Source organism: Xyrauchen texanus, chromosome 18 (assembly GCF_025860055.1).
Source record: "Xyrauchen texanus isolate HMW12.3.18 chromosome 18, RBS_HiC_50CHRs, whole genome shotgun sequence".
NCBI classification, from domain to species: Eukaryota; Metazoa; Chordata; class Actinopteri; order Cypriniformes; family Catostomidae; genus Xyrauchen; species Xyrauchen texanus.
Window position 1 is genome coordinate 24,004,890 of NC_068293.1, and position 18,301 is coordinate 24,023,190.

General features: G+C 35.8%; 1 protein-coding gene across 2 annotated transcripts in view; it reads right to left on the reverse strand.

Annotated features, from left to right (window-relative positions):
- LOC127659133 (rho GTPase-activating protein 15-like) overlaps nt 1-17,165 on the reverse strand; it is a 44,340-nt gene extending 27,175 nt beyond the window's left edge. Inside the window, exons 1-6 of one of the 2 annotated variants that reach the window (XM_052148797.1) lie at nt 17,060-17,165; nt 13,894-14,030; nt 12,991-13,053; nt 12,648-12,709; nt 12,462-12,549; nt 10,267-10,356 (exon numbers count right to left, since the gene is read on the reverse strand). In XM_052148797.1, coding sequence (XP_052004757.1) covers nt 10,267-10,356; nt 12,462-12,549; nt 12,648-12,709; nt 12,991-13,053; nt 13,894-14,028 — 438 coding nt within the window. In that variant the 5' untranslated portion in view covers nt 14,029-14,030; nt 17,060-17,165. The remainder of the gene's footprint in view (nt 1-10,266; nt 10,357-12,461; nt 12,550-12,647; nt 12,710-12,990; nt 13,054-13,893; nt 14,031-17,059) is intronic. The other variant, XM_052148798.1, reaches the window with a different exon arrangement.
- Nucleotides 17,166-18,301: the final 1,136 nt, after the last annotated feature.

Below are 18,301 nucleotides of genomic sequence, written 5' to 3' on the forward strand. Positions count from 1 at the left end.
AGACAAGACTATTAATTTGATCCCTATCTAAACATAAGACTTATTTCTCTAGACTGGCATAACTCTACATGGCACAGTCACATAGTATAAGTGGTCTACCCCGAAAAGTACATGCAAACACCAACGCTAAGGTCAGACTTGTCAAATACCATTCTACTGAACAAATACTTGTTATTTTAAAGAGAGCTGACATTGCATATTTCTAAAACTTAAAATAATTTTAGAGTGGCCAGTCTCTTAAAATACGAGACCGTAACACAGAATAGATTTCTCCCCTCATACCGTCACTCCATATTGACGTCCAAAGTTGTCGCCTATTTATAACAGACTTTTCTGACTTTGACAGAGGGTGGCAGGGGGAATCAAGCAGTCTCTTTGGGGATGTAGTGAATATAGAGGGAATGGTTTGGGGCACAATCCTTGTCAGAGTGTGTTTGCCATCCCTCTGTTCGTCAGAATGGAACATCCGAGAGAGCATGTTTGTTCTGAAGCTCTGTCTTTCCTGGAGGCTGCCTGCGGACATGACAGTAATAGTTTGTAGTGGGGTGGACTTGTTGGAGTCCTCATTGGCGGTTTGAAAGGGTGAAACATATCCACTGTAATAAAGGATATTCATCCTGCAGGTCATGAGAAACTTTCAGATGACAGTTTCACATCTCTTTTTGGTCTTGCTGTCGTATAATGTGTGATGCTCATGCAATATCCGTGATCTTTTATGCAGATTCATCATATTATTATTTTCTTTTCTTTTCTTTTCAGACATGTAAAATTAAAAGAACATAGTGTCTTATCTTCTTGAACTGTCATTCAACTTTGAAACAAAACACTGTTATGTTTCACAACCCAGCACGCAGTGTACCAAATAATTTAAATAGTGTTTCAAAGCCGAACCAGCCTTAAAAGCTCTATTAAGTTAAACTAAAACACATTTTGTATTTTTTTCACAAGAGAGCATCCTGTGAAGCAAACATCGCATTGGTCTTTGACATAATTTTGATCATCTGAGAACATCAGCTGGTGAGTCATAAATTCTGCTCCCTCTGTTTCTAAAAAATGATAATAATCTCATTTAAACTACCCATTGTCCTATTCACCATTTCCCCTGTGGAAACAGATCTCATAATTTATTCTGTGTTTCACTATGTCTGCATGTGGTTATGTGGTAGAACAGCATTCTTCCACCTCAGAAACAAGTTACGACACGTGCTCTCTGTTGCTGATGCCGAAAAACGAATTCATGCATTCATGACCTTAAGACTAGATTATTGTAATGCATTACTGGGAGGATGTACAGCAAGATCAATAAATAAACTTCACTTGGTTCAAAATTCAGCTGCCAGAGCGCTGACTAGAACCAAGGAATGTGGCCACATTAGCCCCATTCTGTCATCGTTACATTGGCTACCTGTTAAATTTCATATTAATTAAAAAATTATGTTAACTACGTACAAAACTTTAAATGGTCTAGCTCTGCAGTACTTAAGTGGTCTTATACCACGCTATATTCCATCATGTTCATTATGATCACACAATTATGGCCTGTTAATAATTCCAAGAATATCAAAATCCACAAAAGGAGGTAGATCCTTTTCCTATTTTGCCCCTAAACTATAGAATAGTCTCCCTAACGCTATTGGGGATGCAGACACACTCACTCAGTTTAAGTCTAGACTAAAAACTCATCTATTTAGCCAGGCATACACCTAATTTATCCTTCAACTCACAATTAGGCTGCATTAGTTAGGTCTGCCGGAACCAGAAACATTTCTCAGAAATATTTCTCATAATCTATAATTCTGCAATAAATTGAATGACATCTATGCTAATGTAATTCTATTTGTTTCCCTGTCACAACCTCAGGATTCATATCCTGAAGTTACCAGAGCCAGCCAAATCCAGCTCCATTCCTGCTTGGTGTCGGACTCCACTGCTATGTGTCGCTGATTGATGGTGACAAATTACAGTCGGTGCTAGCTAGACATCACTTCGGTCTTTTACAATTAACTGATGCCAACTCCAACTGTAAGACATCAGCTAATTCATGCCACTGCCTGAAACTTGGATTTAGGATGGGCCCCACCGAACTTCACCGAAATGACCTGCCGGTTGAACTGTGATGCACCTCATTGATCTCTGCGTGCATCACCTTTGTCTATTGATGGACTACACTCTTGAAATGCAATATATAAACTATACATTAATTGCCAACAAAACCCTTCATCAGCCAACTAATAAAGGATAATGCATCTATGTGAACTTCTGCAGTTAATACAGGATGAACTTCAAAGACATTAGTCATTAATCTAACAGTTCATAAAAATCTTTGTTAAAACACTGGACCTTAACACTAACATAGTTTACACATTTCAAACCATGACTTTTAACTGCACACAAACAACTAATATTGGAATTATAGTCATGCTGGTTAGCCAGAGGGGAACTGGCCCCCACAGTGAGTCTGGTTTCTCCCAAGGTTATTTTTCTCCATTAACCAGTTTTGTGTTCCTTGCACAAAGTCACAGTCACCTTCGGCTTCCTCACTGGGTTTCTAATTACAATTATTATTAAATTATTTATTTTTATACAAAATTTGCAATCATATTTAATCAAATTACACAATAATGATTCTAAGACTGTATAGATGTTACAGTCTGTTAAAGCATGGTTTTCTGTAAAGCTGTTTTGAAACAATGTGTTTTGTGAAAAGAGCTATACAAATAAAAATGACTTGACTTGACTTGATGCCCAGGGTTAGAAAAGTATGAGTCTGTGGAAATAATGTCAGTGTATCTGTGGTTATTGTGTCCATGAAGTAAATTAACATGGAGTTATTGGAGCCAACAGATTTAAGATTTTCACATTATAATATTTCACAAAAAAAAAAAAATCCTAAAATATTAGCAATATTCTTTGAAACCCACATCTGTTACTACCGCTAAAGTTGGCCTTGTAAATCAAACGTTATGTATGTAAAATGCAGTGTAAATGTGAAGGAATACTATTGGTCAGGAAAATAGCAAAGGGGCAGAGGAACTGATTGGAAAACTGTGACTAGTGGGACATTTTGTGTTTTGAGAGCACAACACTTTTAATCAAACTGTTTAATGAGGAGGAATTTGAATATCTGGGCTCTCACTTTGACTGTTCATTAATGTTTAATTATGCAGAGAGGTACAAAGACGGAATGCCATTTGCGACTTAACATTTGTGTTCTGCTGTTAAATTAAACATTCAATTGAAAGCTACATAAAGACACAACTCAACTTTGAAGCACGTTAGATAGCAGGATTTATTATCTCCAATTTTGCACAACTCCTGAGATGGGTCTGCGTAAGAGAGCTATCGGCTGCCGAGAGACGAAAAGCAGAAGCAGAGGGAATGGAGGAAGATCCATTGAATTCTCTGATGCGTTCTTTGTGTGATGTATCGCACAATGTTTAATTCAATGATTCTGACTGCAGAGGCCAGATTAAAAATAATAATATTAAAAACAAGGACAGAAACAACATCTTTGTAAAATGTTTTAGGAGCAGGAAATACTGTTTTTGTAACCTACATTCTCTAGACTGCAATTTTAAATGAGTGAGCTATTTTTGTAAAGGATTAGACGGTCAGTAGATTTGATTAAAACAGTGATTTGTATCACGCAAACTCAAACTTCCACAACTGAAGTGCTGAATTGCAATTCAAGGTAAAATATGATATAATAATATCAGTCATAAAATGAATCAATTTCTGATAAAGGCTCATATTTTAAGTTCACAAAAAAAAAAAACTAATGTTATTGGACATTTCCCCTATTATTGCCCAGGAAAAAAGGTTTAGTTCAATGAACACTTGTCACAACTTGGCATAACGTCTGCTATTTGATTAACTGGAAGATAGAATTCACTTAAAGTATTACATTATTTAAGAGGGTTTAGATATTAGTGTTTGAAACAGACAGACAAAACCACTGTTAAAGAAAACACACATTTAGGTAAACTGTATTTGTGTTGGACTTTAAATTCAAAATAGTTTATAGTTACAGAGATGCTGTATAGCCATTGTGACAACTAGCCCCTGTCTCCCCTATTGACCTGTTTCATGTGATGTCATATTTCCAAAAATCCATATACCTTCACTGTACTGTGTGCTGTGGGATGCGACAAAAGACTGCAAATTTTATGTTTTTTATAAATCTTGAAAAGGTGATACTGCTGTTAATTACCAGATTAATTACCAGAGCCAAAATGCAATTTTCTTTCAATAAAGTTCATTTTACGAAAGTCAAGCAGCGATGAAAGGGGAGAGCAGATAATAAAACACTTATGGGTCTGCTCATTTATTCAGGCATGTCAGTTATCTGTACACATGTCAATTATATTTATAGCATCATCGATTCGGATACAATTAAACAGGAAATACACATAGGACGATGTTATTCATAGCACCCAGACTGTACAAAGGTATCTCAAAATTGTAACACATTGTAATGAATATAAAGCACAACAGAATTGGTCTCTTTCTGTGTATCCTTCATGTGTTAAACTTAGCTCTTTATTTATAAAAATGGGATCATCACATATTTAAGAGTAACATTGTGACAAAATCAGACCAGAAAACAACACAATAATTTGTAACTTCTGAATGAGAGATGTCACAGATCACAAATCAGACTCAATCGGGACTTGGGATTTTTTGATGCTTTTCTTGATATTGTTTTATGGGTGTTTTTCCATTGACCATCATTGTTTCTTCCCACTGATGGTCACAAATATGGTGGCTGCTGGGGGAAAGTGATGTCACTGAAACAGGTCAATACTGTGTTCTTCACCTCCATTAACCCCTCCAGTAAAATATAGTTTAAAAAATCATATCTTGTACACAATATTATTGAAAATTATTTTTGAGAATGCATGCATCTTGATGTGTTCATTTTTCGTAACTTACCCTTTACAAAAAGGACATTACTGCAGTACTACACACCAAAATGTCTATTATTTGTCCTGAGACGTGGCAAATTGTGTGTACTTGCTAAGAGAGAGTCATTTTGCTGCTCTAATCTTCTTTGTAATCTGCTGTCTGAATCTCAAATCCTTCAGTTCACCCCGTGATTATTACCGAATATACAGTATATTGTTTGGTTAGGAATACTGAAATTAATGCTCAATACAATGTAAGCAGCTTTATACACTAAGGGCAAGCACTGCAAATACCTTTTGTCCAACTCTCTTCCAAAGTGGTCTTAAGAGATAAAAGATTGCGTGTACGCAAGCTTAGAGGTGCAGTAATATATTCCAGATCTGAGTGGCAAAGTGCTTGAAACTACACAACGTCTAGTCAACGCACAGTATTTCCACAAATGAGACTTCAATAAAACAATATGCTTGGGTGATTGTAAACATAGATGACATATTCTGTGAATATTAAATAACTTGTTGTCCCATGATAACCTTTTTAATGTATTACAGGCATAATTCTCGTGTTTTTGTTGTTAGAACTATTGGATAAGTTGTTTCACATGATGTACATTATACATATATAAATGTGACAATACATACGATTGTGACTCCTAAGAAGTAACATCATAAAGATCCTGTTTACACCATGGGGGAAGGCAAATACACAATCTCATACCATTTTCCCAATTTTTGCTAATATTTTTGTGTTGACCTCCTGAGCTTTAGGGTCAACATTTTCTAAAGGTAAATTTGTCCTTTCACTGAGCGCATGTACATGCACAATCTCACATCAGTTATGCGTAGCAATCCGACAACGTGTATGGTCAGAATAAAAAAAACTAAATGGCTTTCCTAAATCGGAGTCTTTTGTCATAAGGTCATAAACGTTATGAGCAAAAATCAATTAGCACATGTAGATTTTTGCCCATTAGCCCTATTTTACATTGCATGTACAGTACACCTTTACCGCCATTAATACATGTTTGTCCAATGAGTGCAAGTGTTTTACGAATGTCTATTTTGCATCTTATTGGCTGAAAATGTCAGATACGGTTTTGCTGACGTTTCTGTCACCTGGAGACACGCCTTGCTTTTAGTCTGCAATTTGAAGTCATTTGGATCAAATTTATCTTGATAAAAATGACAACAGTGTCTAGTGTTGAGTCTCCCACTGCTGTGACAGTTAGGTTAAGGCTGATTACATGTACCACAATGAGTGACAATCTAAACAACATTTTGTAATTAGACAATATGTCACTTCATTAGCACAATTCTACAAAGTGTCCTCTTAAGAGCACAATACTTAGCAGTCCTTCTAGGCAAGCCATTCAAAGTGTCAGTTCTCTCCAACTCACTTTAAGGCCTGTCAGTCTGTCAAAATCTGAGTTAAAAATGCCCGAAAGGTGCTGTGTGCATGAGACACTAGATCTAGCCTGGCCATCTTCACATCCATGGACAGTTCAGGAGTTGCCGTATGGACACGAACCACATCATATTTTAGTGCCTATAAACATAACAATAAACACCACTGGCCACATTCCAAGCAGCACACATTGGATCATAATTGCAGCATATTCTCTGCCCACTTTTGGAAAAAAGATGTATTAATTAATGTTTGCCCTGTCTGACTGACCTCATTTGGTTGGATCAAATGTAACTCAAGCTTTTGAATTCACTCAGGTTATAATTGTATAGTTTGTGATGCACATAAAAGGATAATGTCAAACTTTTAATGGATAGTTGATGCATGAAGTTTCCATGGGCTTTATTCTAATCAACATCAAAACTTTAGGTTATGAATCTACAGTATGAGTCGAATATCTTAGGTGCTGTGTATGGTCACTTTTTCGTATTTTTATTTTCTCCACAAATTGAAAACCTTTTTTGACTTCACTAGTGTTGTGTTGTAACAAATAAATTTTTAAAATACTAGTATTTAATTTAGTCTCTCAATTAATATTAGGTCATAAAAGCAGCAAGAATTTGATAAATAAAAACAAATATTTTTAGATGTAGTATGGCAAGTCACACTGGAAGTTGCAGGTCAAATTCCCACAGGTAGTGCATGTCTGCAACCCAAGTGTAACAGGTAAAATGAACAGCAATAGAACTTGCACCAATGCCCCGATGAGAGCGGAACAGTTTTTGTCTCTCCAGCTTGACGCCATATGCCGTCACTTGATATTTCAATCAGCCTCAGATGTTTCCTCTTGATTCTCAAACACTCATGCCAGGCACCTATTGTCAATAATATGACACAGTTGTAAGGTCTTAGTCCAGGCACTTTTGTATAACAGGATAGCTGGATTTGATAGTCTTTTTCACGCAGGTGACGCAAGCGCGGACGTGATGAGATTCAGATTTCCATTGTCCGACTTTTTTGTTTCCTGCTGCACTGAAAACTGATAAGCTGTGTGAGAAACATCTTCGAATTTCAGAGAAATGTTTTGGAAGATAGTACATTTCCATAGGTTGTTTAATAGCAAAGGACAATGGAATTTTTTTTCCTCAAAGGTAAGGCTTGTGGTTGTGTTTAGGATAACAAACTGATGATACAAAGATGGTCGAATTAGAAATCGTATGGGTACTTCGTATTCTGTGTTGACATTTTGCATATAAGTGAGTGGGTATTAATCCAAGCATTCCAACTTCAGTTCAAGGCATTCCTGTAGTGTTTAGTTCACCAAAGCTCTAGAGTTTCATTTGTGTGCGTAACAAAATAGATCTAGTTTTGTGGGAGCTTTGAATGTGAAAAAATGCATATCGCTCCCTGGGTTCATAACCCTTTGAAATAAACCAGAAAGGCTGTGATGAGAATTTTTAGCTAAAAACAGGAGATTATTGGTTCAAGAATAGAACAATACTTGAATCTTGATTTTTTTTACACACTACTGGGAATAAACATCTTGAACATTGGGGGAACAGTTCAAGCCAGTATTTAAATTCTGTCATTCGTAATATTGTTACAAAACTACATTATTCCTATAACTATATCACAGACGAATTAAAGATTCCTTACACTGCACGCCTATACTGTATGTGATAAAACAGGGTACGCTTCAGGCGTTTGTGTTCATATTGCAAAATGTATGGTCTTTTTAATTGTGTAGTGGTGGTGGTGTAGTGGTCTAAAGCACATAACTGGTAAACTGGTAATCAGACGGTTGCTGCTTCGACCCCCAGCCACCACCATTGTGTGCTTGAGCAAGGCACTTAACTCCAGGTTGCTCCATGGGGATTGTTCCTGTAATAAGTGCACTGTAAGTCGCTTTGGATAAAAGCGTCTGCCAAATGCATAAATGTAAATAAGTGTAAAATGTAATTGGTTAACATTGCAATTCAAGGGTTCTACTGTATTTTTCTACTGATAAATGCTTTAATCCTTGTATTAGCAGAGATATTAACATCTGCACAAGCATTTAAGTGTAATATCAGAAGTGACCGAAGCATAAAAAGGAATGAAAGTCAACTCTAGATGCTTCAGACTCTGATCAAAACCTCTAATAAAAGAATTTGAACTTCCTTAATCGCAGCGATCCCTCATCTGACACAAGTGTTTTGTCTTGTCCTAAACCAAGCAGATCTTCGAGACCTCGGATGAATGCCTCAGATTGCAAATCTAACTCTCCACGCCATCGAATTAACGACCTTCCACACTAATTTCTAATCCCAGCTGAGGTTGATTGACAGTGATGGCAGACTACGAAATGGCTTGGTACCATCATTACAAGCACTTTTTTCTGTGTGAGAGTTTGGGATTATTTAAGATTACTGTTTAATGCCTTTTTAATCTCTCCTGCAGCAAAAGATTTCTGAGCAAAATACTGGACAGCGAATACAGTGGTGGTGATAAGACATTATAAGTATGCGATGAGATAGGAAATCAGCTTTTTCTCCACAGTTTGCCTCATTCTAAGAGTTAACTCTGCTATCAATTCAGTGATAAACGTTTGCCGCCCCGAAACACCAGCTGAACGATTATCTCTCTTTGGATAAGTCTTAATGAAAAGTATTCACAACAAGTATGACTGGACAGAGATATCAGGAAATGTTCTTGGATGTTAAAGAACTTCTTAAAAATCTATTCAAACATTGGTGTGCAGAAAAAAAACTGTATTGTTATTTCAAATGTTGCTCATATTTTCTCGCACATCGCTTGAGAAATACTTGAGGGTTTTTAAGAGGTATGACACCAGTTATGACAGACAAAATCAAGTCCTTAAGAAGTGGGCCTGGTGAAAGCCCTCACTGCTAAGCTCGAATTGGATTTCTCTGTGGGGTTTTTTTTTCAATCCCTTGAGACTTCATGAATGCATTGAGCAACTTGGTTAAGCCGTGATATTATGAAGATTGAAAAAGGAAGGCTAGATTGTTAGAGCAACAGCAGTGAGCCCCAGATGTTATCTGAAGAGAGACCTTGTGACTCTGTATTCAAGACGAATGGCTAGAAGTTCGGCTAAGAGCTTCAAATCATACTGACAATTTGTCACAATATGCCTTTACCATCAGTTTTACAAGATAATATGCATCTGTATAAGGGGAGACAGGGGCTAGTTAGCACTCAGGGAAGTGACAAGGGACCATATCCCAGTAAAGGTTTTGAGTCAAAAGTCCAATTACACTAATGTGTGTTTTTGTTTGTTGTTCTAATAGTGGTTTTGTATGTTTGGATTGAAAAACCTAGTTCAAAATCCTGTCATATTTGAATTTTGTGAATTTTATCATCCAAATAAAATTCAAATATCATATTTTTTTATGTAATAGCTGTTGTATTAAGGAAACAAAATAAACAACACTAGCTTATATTGAGGCAATTTAATGATTGTAGATTTTAATCGAAAGCTTGAACTGTGCTCTCAGGACCAGGGTAGTTTTATAAATGTCAGGTTTTGTAAATCTTCACTCACTGGGGCATGTTGTCACAAGCGGTCAAAGTGTAATCAATATATTTAATCTTTTTTATTTATTTTATTTGTTATTTGTTTCTGGGGCAATAACAGTGAAAATGTTCAACAGATTTTAGTAGCTAAGACTTTTAGCAGTCAAGACTCAGGTATGTGCCTAAACAAAAACTGACTTTCAAAAATAGACATGCCCTGAGAAAAATTCACTGGAATAAAAAAGTGAAAACTAGCCAAAACTAGCCAAACTGGTCATATCTATTGAAGTTTCCAGTGCTCTTCTTTTTTTCTGAATCTTTTTTCCCTAGTTTTGCTAATCTATGTAACTTGTTCACTGGCATAGAATACTACCTAAATACAAAAATCAAATAAAGGTGTAAATGTCAAACTCTGGCTCAGTGTTATATCATTGACTGTCCTACCTGGATCACATTTTTTCGGCTGGATTTCTCTGTTGTCCACTCTATTACAGCCTCACACAGATCCACACCATCTAGTTTATAACCTGGTTTCTGTGGGGAAAGAACAATTACATAAACTCTTTTTCCAAGATACTAAATAGAAAATCAGCTTTTCTCAAGTATTATGTGAATCTGTGAAATAATAAACAATTGATGAACAAAATGGTTTGATACATAATAAAACAAAGATCCACAGGCCTTTTAACTATATGAAGAGCAACTTCATACAGTCCTGCAGTTTTAATGAGGTGACAAAAATACTTAACTTCATCCTGATAACCTCTGTATATTAGCCTCAGAAATGGCAAAGAGCTTGGGGGCTTTATAGCCACTTGACCATAAGTGATGTGGAAACTAATATGAGTAACCTCAGTGATGGCCTCGACATTTCATTTACAAGTCAAGGTAGCAAATTCCATTGTACATTTGATTTGTTTCATTTTCTCTGTCACTGCCACATGCCCACTCAAATCAGCAGAATATTAATAGGGCTGTTGAATTTTATGCACGTCGGGTAAATATTTTCTCAGCAACAGCCAGGATCAAAGGCAAAGTTAGGAAGTGGGTTTCGACAAATATGGAAATCATTATGTTTCCCCACCCAGGCGCAAACAGTTATGCTGATGAATTTACATCAATAGCTATTTATTAATGCTGTTTATTTAATGTTGAAGTTTCAAGGCCTTTCTGAGGCCCCAAGCAACTGGTCAACCCGGGGTCCCATTTTAAAAATGTTTGCTTAAAAAATTACATAATTTTAAATTCATCCAAGCGGCCATTATAGCCAAGAACATTCAAAAATGTTATGAAATAAAAATATAGTTAAAGACAATTAATACATGTTTTCCAGTTTTTTTTCCACAATACAGTGATCAAAAAAGCAATATTTACATATATTTATTTTTTACTAAAAAAAAATTAAGCAAAACCTACTACTTCACTCTATAACAATTCAGTCCTTATTTATTATTATTATAATCCATCAATTATTTATTAATGTCCAGTTTGTCATTTTAATATGATACAGTATTATTATTATTATTATTTTGAGGATTTGTTGTATACAATAGTAATATCCTGTATATCTGTCTTGTTTTCTTTAACTTCACCTTATATTCTGATGCTGCAGTGTATTGTTTACCATAGGCAAATGGCTGTATTATTTGTAAGTATGGTAGGCAACATTCGTAACAGTAAACATATAAGGCACAGCAGCCCCTCAGCACACCAGAGCAGAAGGGGGGAAAATAACATTACCGTTTATCAAGTGCTGAAACTTTGCTTGGTGTAGAACATTCTGGAATAATGTTAAACATTGTAACCTTAGTCACAACTTTGCAAACTGAACTTGTTCAGAATGATAAATATGTGTGACACCTGCACTAAAAACAATCTAGATGCAGCGCAACGAATGAAACAGAACACAGGTGTCTCGACATGTGTTTTTCAAACTTGAAGTTCTTATTAACTTGACACAATGTCTAAAAATGTGCCGGTCGTGAGTGAGACACTGCAGAAACTTTGAGACACGGTGTAGAAGTCAAGGACTTTCATCCAGCATGTTTACATAGCAAATCAATGGAAAAACAGAGCAGACGCATGCAAAAATAAGTTCGGTGTGAACGGACACTCATCCGCTTGAGCGTATCTGTGAGTGCAAGCACGCTGGCAAAACAAGTTCAGAAGGCCTGTATATTTTTTCATAAATTACAAACCCGAACCCAAAGTCCTACTTCATAAACTGATCCAAACTCGGCAGACCTCTAATCTGAAGCGCTCTGGGAGCGCTGACAACAGTGTATTCGCGTGTATACCCATAACAACGTCACCCCTTCAGTGGTTATTGCGTAGCTTTCCTAACGGGGAGGGGGACCCCGATGTCCAGGGCCCCACGCAATTGTGTGGTTTCTGTGGTGGTTTAAACCACTTCTGGAAGTATTCTTTTTTTTTATGATTTCACATATTCGAATGACAGTATATTCGAATGACATGTAAGATTTGTCAGTTCGGCTGGATTCGGAACAGAAATGTCTTCCTCCAATCTATATAAGAAACAGCAAATTATCAGTTATCACCATTAAATCTTTTTACTAAATACAGGTACACTTGCACTGTTTGTGAGTATTTGTAAATGTCAAAGAGAGGTGCAATCTTACCAAATTTGCCACAGCTTCTTGTTTGCTCTCCTTATAGAATAATAGTTGATTAGAGCAAAGAACAACCCAGGTGGAAGTCCAGTTTTTCCTGTGAAAGGATCAAAGTAATTCAGATTGTTATTTGGTGTTGTTGTTGTAAGTATTAATAATATTAATATAATACATTTATGATAAGTATATAGGTACCTTAATTTCTTTCCTCCTTCAGCAATTTTGGCTTTGTTCAAATATTCTCCTGTTAATACAGGCTGAAAAACACAACAACATATATTACCATTTAAAAACAAGCTTAAAAAATGTGTCAGTGGGTTATTAGTAGTAGTAGTATTATTATTATTTTTTTTATTTGCTGTTACCCATGCTTCCCATTTCTGCTGTAATGAATGATATCTATGTTTAGACAGCCCTGGTTTGAGTTCTTTATCAGAATTGATATGTTATTAAATTTTGAGAGCAACTGCTGGCTAATTATCTTAATGTATCTGGCTCTAAAAACCCCTATTATAAATGTTGTAATGAAGGAGGGTACCTCATCATACGTGCAGCCCAATAGAACCATCAACGTTATGCTGAAACTGGTTAGACGGTTGATCTAAACAAAGAGCATGTGTTGCTACTGTAACTGAATATGTATGATCTCTCACCCAAATATTGTCAAACTGCCTTTTAAAATAAATTCCATATAATAATTGTATATTCTTCTGCTGAATTTAACAAACAGCTCTTTTGTGACTAATCTAAACTAAACTATCATTTATATGACATTCCATTAAACTTTTTATATATATATATATACTGTATATTAACTCCTTTAATATATCCTACAGCTTATGGTTTGCTTTATAAAGTCACTGGCATTTTAATTTGCATGCATGTTTGCCAGAATATTTTTAAATAACATGTAATTACTGACACAAATTCAAAGCTTTTTCAAGAACCTTATAAATACAAAAAAAAATACACTTTTTAATAAATACAAAATGATAGTGGTGGTGTTTAATTCTTAAGAATCTTAAAAGTGTGTATTTATTTACTATAATGTGTATAAACATTTATCTAAACAGACTGACATACAAATTTAAAGCCATGATTTGTAAAAGTATTATGAAAGCGTAAAATATATTAATTGTATGTTTTACATGATCATAGTTTTTGATGCTGTAAACTCAATGTGTAGTAAAAAAGAAGTACAAGTATCAGGCCTTCTCCAGCAGTGCTGGCCTGCCCTCTGCTGTTTATGCAACACATTCTGCTTCTGTGATTCTATGAACAGATATGACCAATACAACAGGAAGCAACACATGTTTCATGTAATGCATTTCTGCACATCCATGCAACATGGATTTCCAAGTATAGTACAAGGGCCCACGAGGAAGAGAAGAATTCATTAAACTGGCCCTGGAATATGAATGTGCACACTAGCATTGCTCACTAGTTTCTGTTGTGAGTCAGGCTCTTGTATGACCATAGACTTTGTCTGGCTGAGTCTCTCTCCAGTGCTGCTCTGAGAGTTCTTGATCCTCATCTGAACAGCTCCAGGAATCACTAGTGCTGACTGCTTATGCATTGCTGTGGGGAAACAAATGAACAAGAAATATTAGATTCTGCACTGTTTCTCCTTTGCATGAAAGGTCAGATAGGCCTATCCTTACCTCCATTGAAGCACACAAGATCTCTTTGGAACATTCTTAAATCATGATGGAATATCATGGATCATCGGGTTTTGCACAAACTTGTGGAGTTCATGCCAGCTTAAGTGCATCATTTCCATGTGAATTTCTGGTTGACATTTCACTCATATTTATGCTGATAATATAATTTGTAATGGAAAGATTTTCATTGTTGTTGTTGTTGTTGTTGTTGATTTTATCAAATAAAATAATTTACAGAAGTGAATCCAGCTAGTTGTATGTTGGTCATATCGTACATGCTAATTTTAAACCATGACTCAAATCTATTTTTGAAAGATGGCTAATGTTAAAAAAGGCATCAAAGAATTGCAGTGAATTCAATTTCAGTTGTGTCATATTTGACAGTATTTACAGTATGTGCCAATTTATCAATATTCATCAATATTTGCCTTTTCAAGTAATGGCCTTAATTCACCTCCTGATCATCTTCTAAACTGCAGTAACAATTTTAAGTGTCATCCTTCATAAAAACATCTTAGTACATTTATATAGACTAAATGTTATTAATTTCTGTTTTCACTCTGTTATTGTCATTAATTTGCTGTCTGTAAGCAGCGTGCAAAGCAAAACTTTTTTAGTGGAGGTTTCAACATCAGTTTGATTGCACCATTAGCTTACAGTGGAGGAACTGATCTGTCATGCGTGACTTAAAAGCATATCTCAACCCTACATTTAAAGCTAGATTGCTTGAACAGCAATAAAAGTTTTACATATATGGACAAGGAAACCCTCATTTAAATTCATTTTCCCTTCATTTTTCTCTCACTCTAATGGGTTTGTCACAATAAACAACCAAAACAATCCTAAAAATATCAATTTATCTGTTTTTAGTGTTTCAGGTTATGTACAATTATATTTATTTTAACCACTACAGTCCTCTTAAATTTGTATGAAGGCCCTTTATTTATTCAAGATAAACTATATTCAATTAACATATACACAATGATCAAATATCAAAATCTGGGGCCCATTAGATTCCTGCACAAGTAAGACTTTGTACTCTATAACTGTGACATGCTGTAACGTCTGAATAATGAGGCTGACGAGGAGATGCGGATCCAAACGCAGTTTGAGTTTATTTGATAACAAAAACACTAAATGAACAAAAGAACAACCCACGATGGGGAAAAGAAACATAAACTAGATAAGGTAACCACGGTAGAGACAAACAGGGAACAAGGGAGAGACGCCAACATCAGGCAAACATCAAACAACGATCGACAAAGACTGAACAAAGACACGGGGTATAAATACACAAACATAGGAAAGGTGGCCAATGAAAGAACAGAACTCAAACAAGATAACAAGGTGATTAACAGAAACCAAAGGCAAATTAACAAGGGCAGGTGTAAACAATGAACAGTGAACACGAACGCTAACAAGGACTATGGAATTACATAAGGGACTAAAGTGAAAACTAAGAAGTGCAAAAGTGACAATGGTAAACAAGAGGGCAACAGTGAAACGAGACAGGGTGGACTATGGAGTTAAATAAGGGACTAAAGTGAAAACTAAGAAGTGAAAAGTGACAAGGTGGAAAACAAAGGGCAACAGAGGGACAAGAGAGGGTAACCGTTACACATGCACAGAACGGGGGCAGCATGGGCACAAGCCCCTGCCCCTTTCATTCACAAATCTGAAGGTGCCCTTCTTGTCATCCAGAAAAAAGTACAAATTAAATTAAAATGGTTCAATAAAACAAAATTCAAATCTCGTAATAATAACAGTAATAATGTGTTATTATGAGGTTTCTTTGTAAATCATTGGTGTATTAAGAACACATTAAACATAGGTGCCTTTAACAGTGTACGCTACAGCAGATCGGGGCCGGATTCCAATCGCAATTGATCCTCACTATGTCCTACGCAGTCTGAGGCTATTATTTGTCGAAAAGGAAATAATGGGAAAAAAATGATGTTTATAAAACAAGAAAAATGCTTAAATACTCAAAAAGGAAATAATTTGTTAAGTATATAAGTGCTACTTTTAACATAATAATAATAACAAATAAATACAATTTTATTTTTCATCCTTTCGCCCCTGTCCCTGCAGAGGTCTGTGCATGCCACTGCTCTGTAATAATTGTGGTGTAATTATTTCCTGTTATTGTAATTATTTTTATTTAGACAAACAAATAGCTTGACAATTTCTCATTTGCCCATGCAAGGAAATACATGTTGTAGCCTTCTGTATGTGTACATTTATTTGAAAAGTTTTTGTGGCTGTTAAACCATGACGCCTGCTGTTGACATGGTAACACACTGTGGCATGAAGTAAATATATCAAAATAGGAAATAAATAAATAAAAAAAAAAAACAGCGGAAACGCAGTGCCACTTTTAGACATGCATCATAAGTCATCTCTCTTTCAGTGGTTTACAAGAGGAGGCAACAGTTTTTGTCCACTTTAAACTTTCCTGTAAATAAAAGTAATATTTAGATGAAAATATTAAATGAATTTTTTTTTTAAATGAAATGTAATATTTCCAGTGCACTTGACCAAGGCATCAAAATGTTTAGAACCTGAACATCCTATCCTTCTGATCCAACATATTGTCATGTATCAAGGTAAACAATACTTTCATTGTTATAAGTGTATGAATAATATTTAGTCCTATTTATGCAATATGCAAAATTGCACACATCTGTCACTTTCAGGACTTAACACGCTTTAAGCAACATTTATTTGCTATGTAGGAAAATCACAACCAAGAGCTACCTTAGAAACCTGCGTGGAGAACAAGCAACCAAGGAAACCATCAGTAACCAACTGCCACCCAGAAACATTCCTTTAGTCACATCATCTTTGTCCATGTTAATCTTCTCTTACATTATGTCATTAAAACAGAGCCACTGCATCTCTCTAAACAATTTTGACAACAAATGAATATAAAGTGGACACTCATACCTGGTTCGTAGTCGTGTTCCAAAAGAAATACTGATCAAAACCTTTATTAGAAGAGACACAGAGAGAAAGTGTCGTTTGGAGGAAGTGTACCAGTCACATGGGAGACTCAAACTGTGTCAAAAATAAGTGCATACATGGGGCTTCTGCTGTCACACACTCTTCACTTCCTGAGGCCTGTGACAACATCAAGTTAAGATGGCTACTGTTAGTGCTGACAAGAACAGATAAAATGAAATCAGCACCATCTCAGCTCGAGAGATGGCTTGTAGAGAAAGCAATGATTATTGTGATTGCCATTGTGGCAATTTCATTCATTTGTTTGTGTGGACAAACCTCTTTGGTTTTGGGGTCTTTATAAAGGTTAAACAATGATTTTCAACTGATTGAGAAGTCATGATCCATATAAGATTGATCTTTAACAATTTGTATTATTGTGTTTTCTGGACACATCCCCCCCCCCTTAAAATCAAATATAAGTTTAAAAAAATTAAGAAGGGCAATGATGATTCTTTGATCCTTTTTAATTTAATGTTCTTTTTTTTTTTTTTTTTTTAAAACAGACAGAAAACTACCAACTTTCCTAATATGTTAAATGATTTCCATTTCCATTTCAGCTGTTTGATGCAGCACAATCAAATATATCTCTGGAAGCCCCCTAACCCCATTCAGCACTGTTTGCACAGGAAACAGTATCATCAGTGTGGTCTGACGTTTGACTGTCTCCTTCCTAGCCTTACATAACATTTTGCAATAAACATGGCACCCTTAATACTTTCTTTTCTCTGCAGAACACATATGAAGACTTTTTGAAAAATATCTCAGCTTTGTTGGTTCATTCAGTGTGTCACGTTCCTGTGTTTGTCTGCCCCATGTTTTCCGTGTCACCCTTCACCGATCCCATTCCATGTCACGTTTTCCCTGTTGAGTCTCACTGTCCGTATGTAAAACTACACTTCCCACAATTCCCAATCTTCTCACTGCCATTATTGTGTCATTGTTTGCACCTGTTTGTCGTTTGTGATCCTCCTGTGTCTGTGTATATAAACCCTGTGTGTTTTCCACTCCATGTCTATCGTTGTTTGTAGAATGTTGACATTTTATGGCATGTTCTTCGTTTGAGGTTTCCCTGAATTTTATGGATATTTCCCCCAACCTGTTTAGCCCCTTTATGTTTTCCTCATTTAGTTTATTTTTTCCCCATCGTGGACTTTTTATTTGTTCCTTAGTTTGTTTATGTTTATA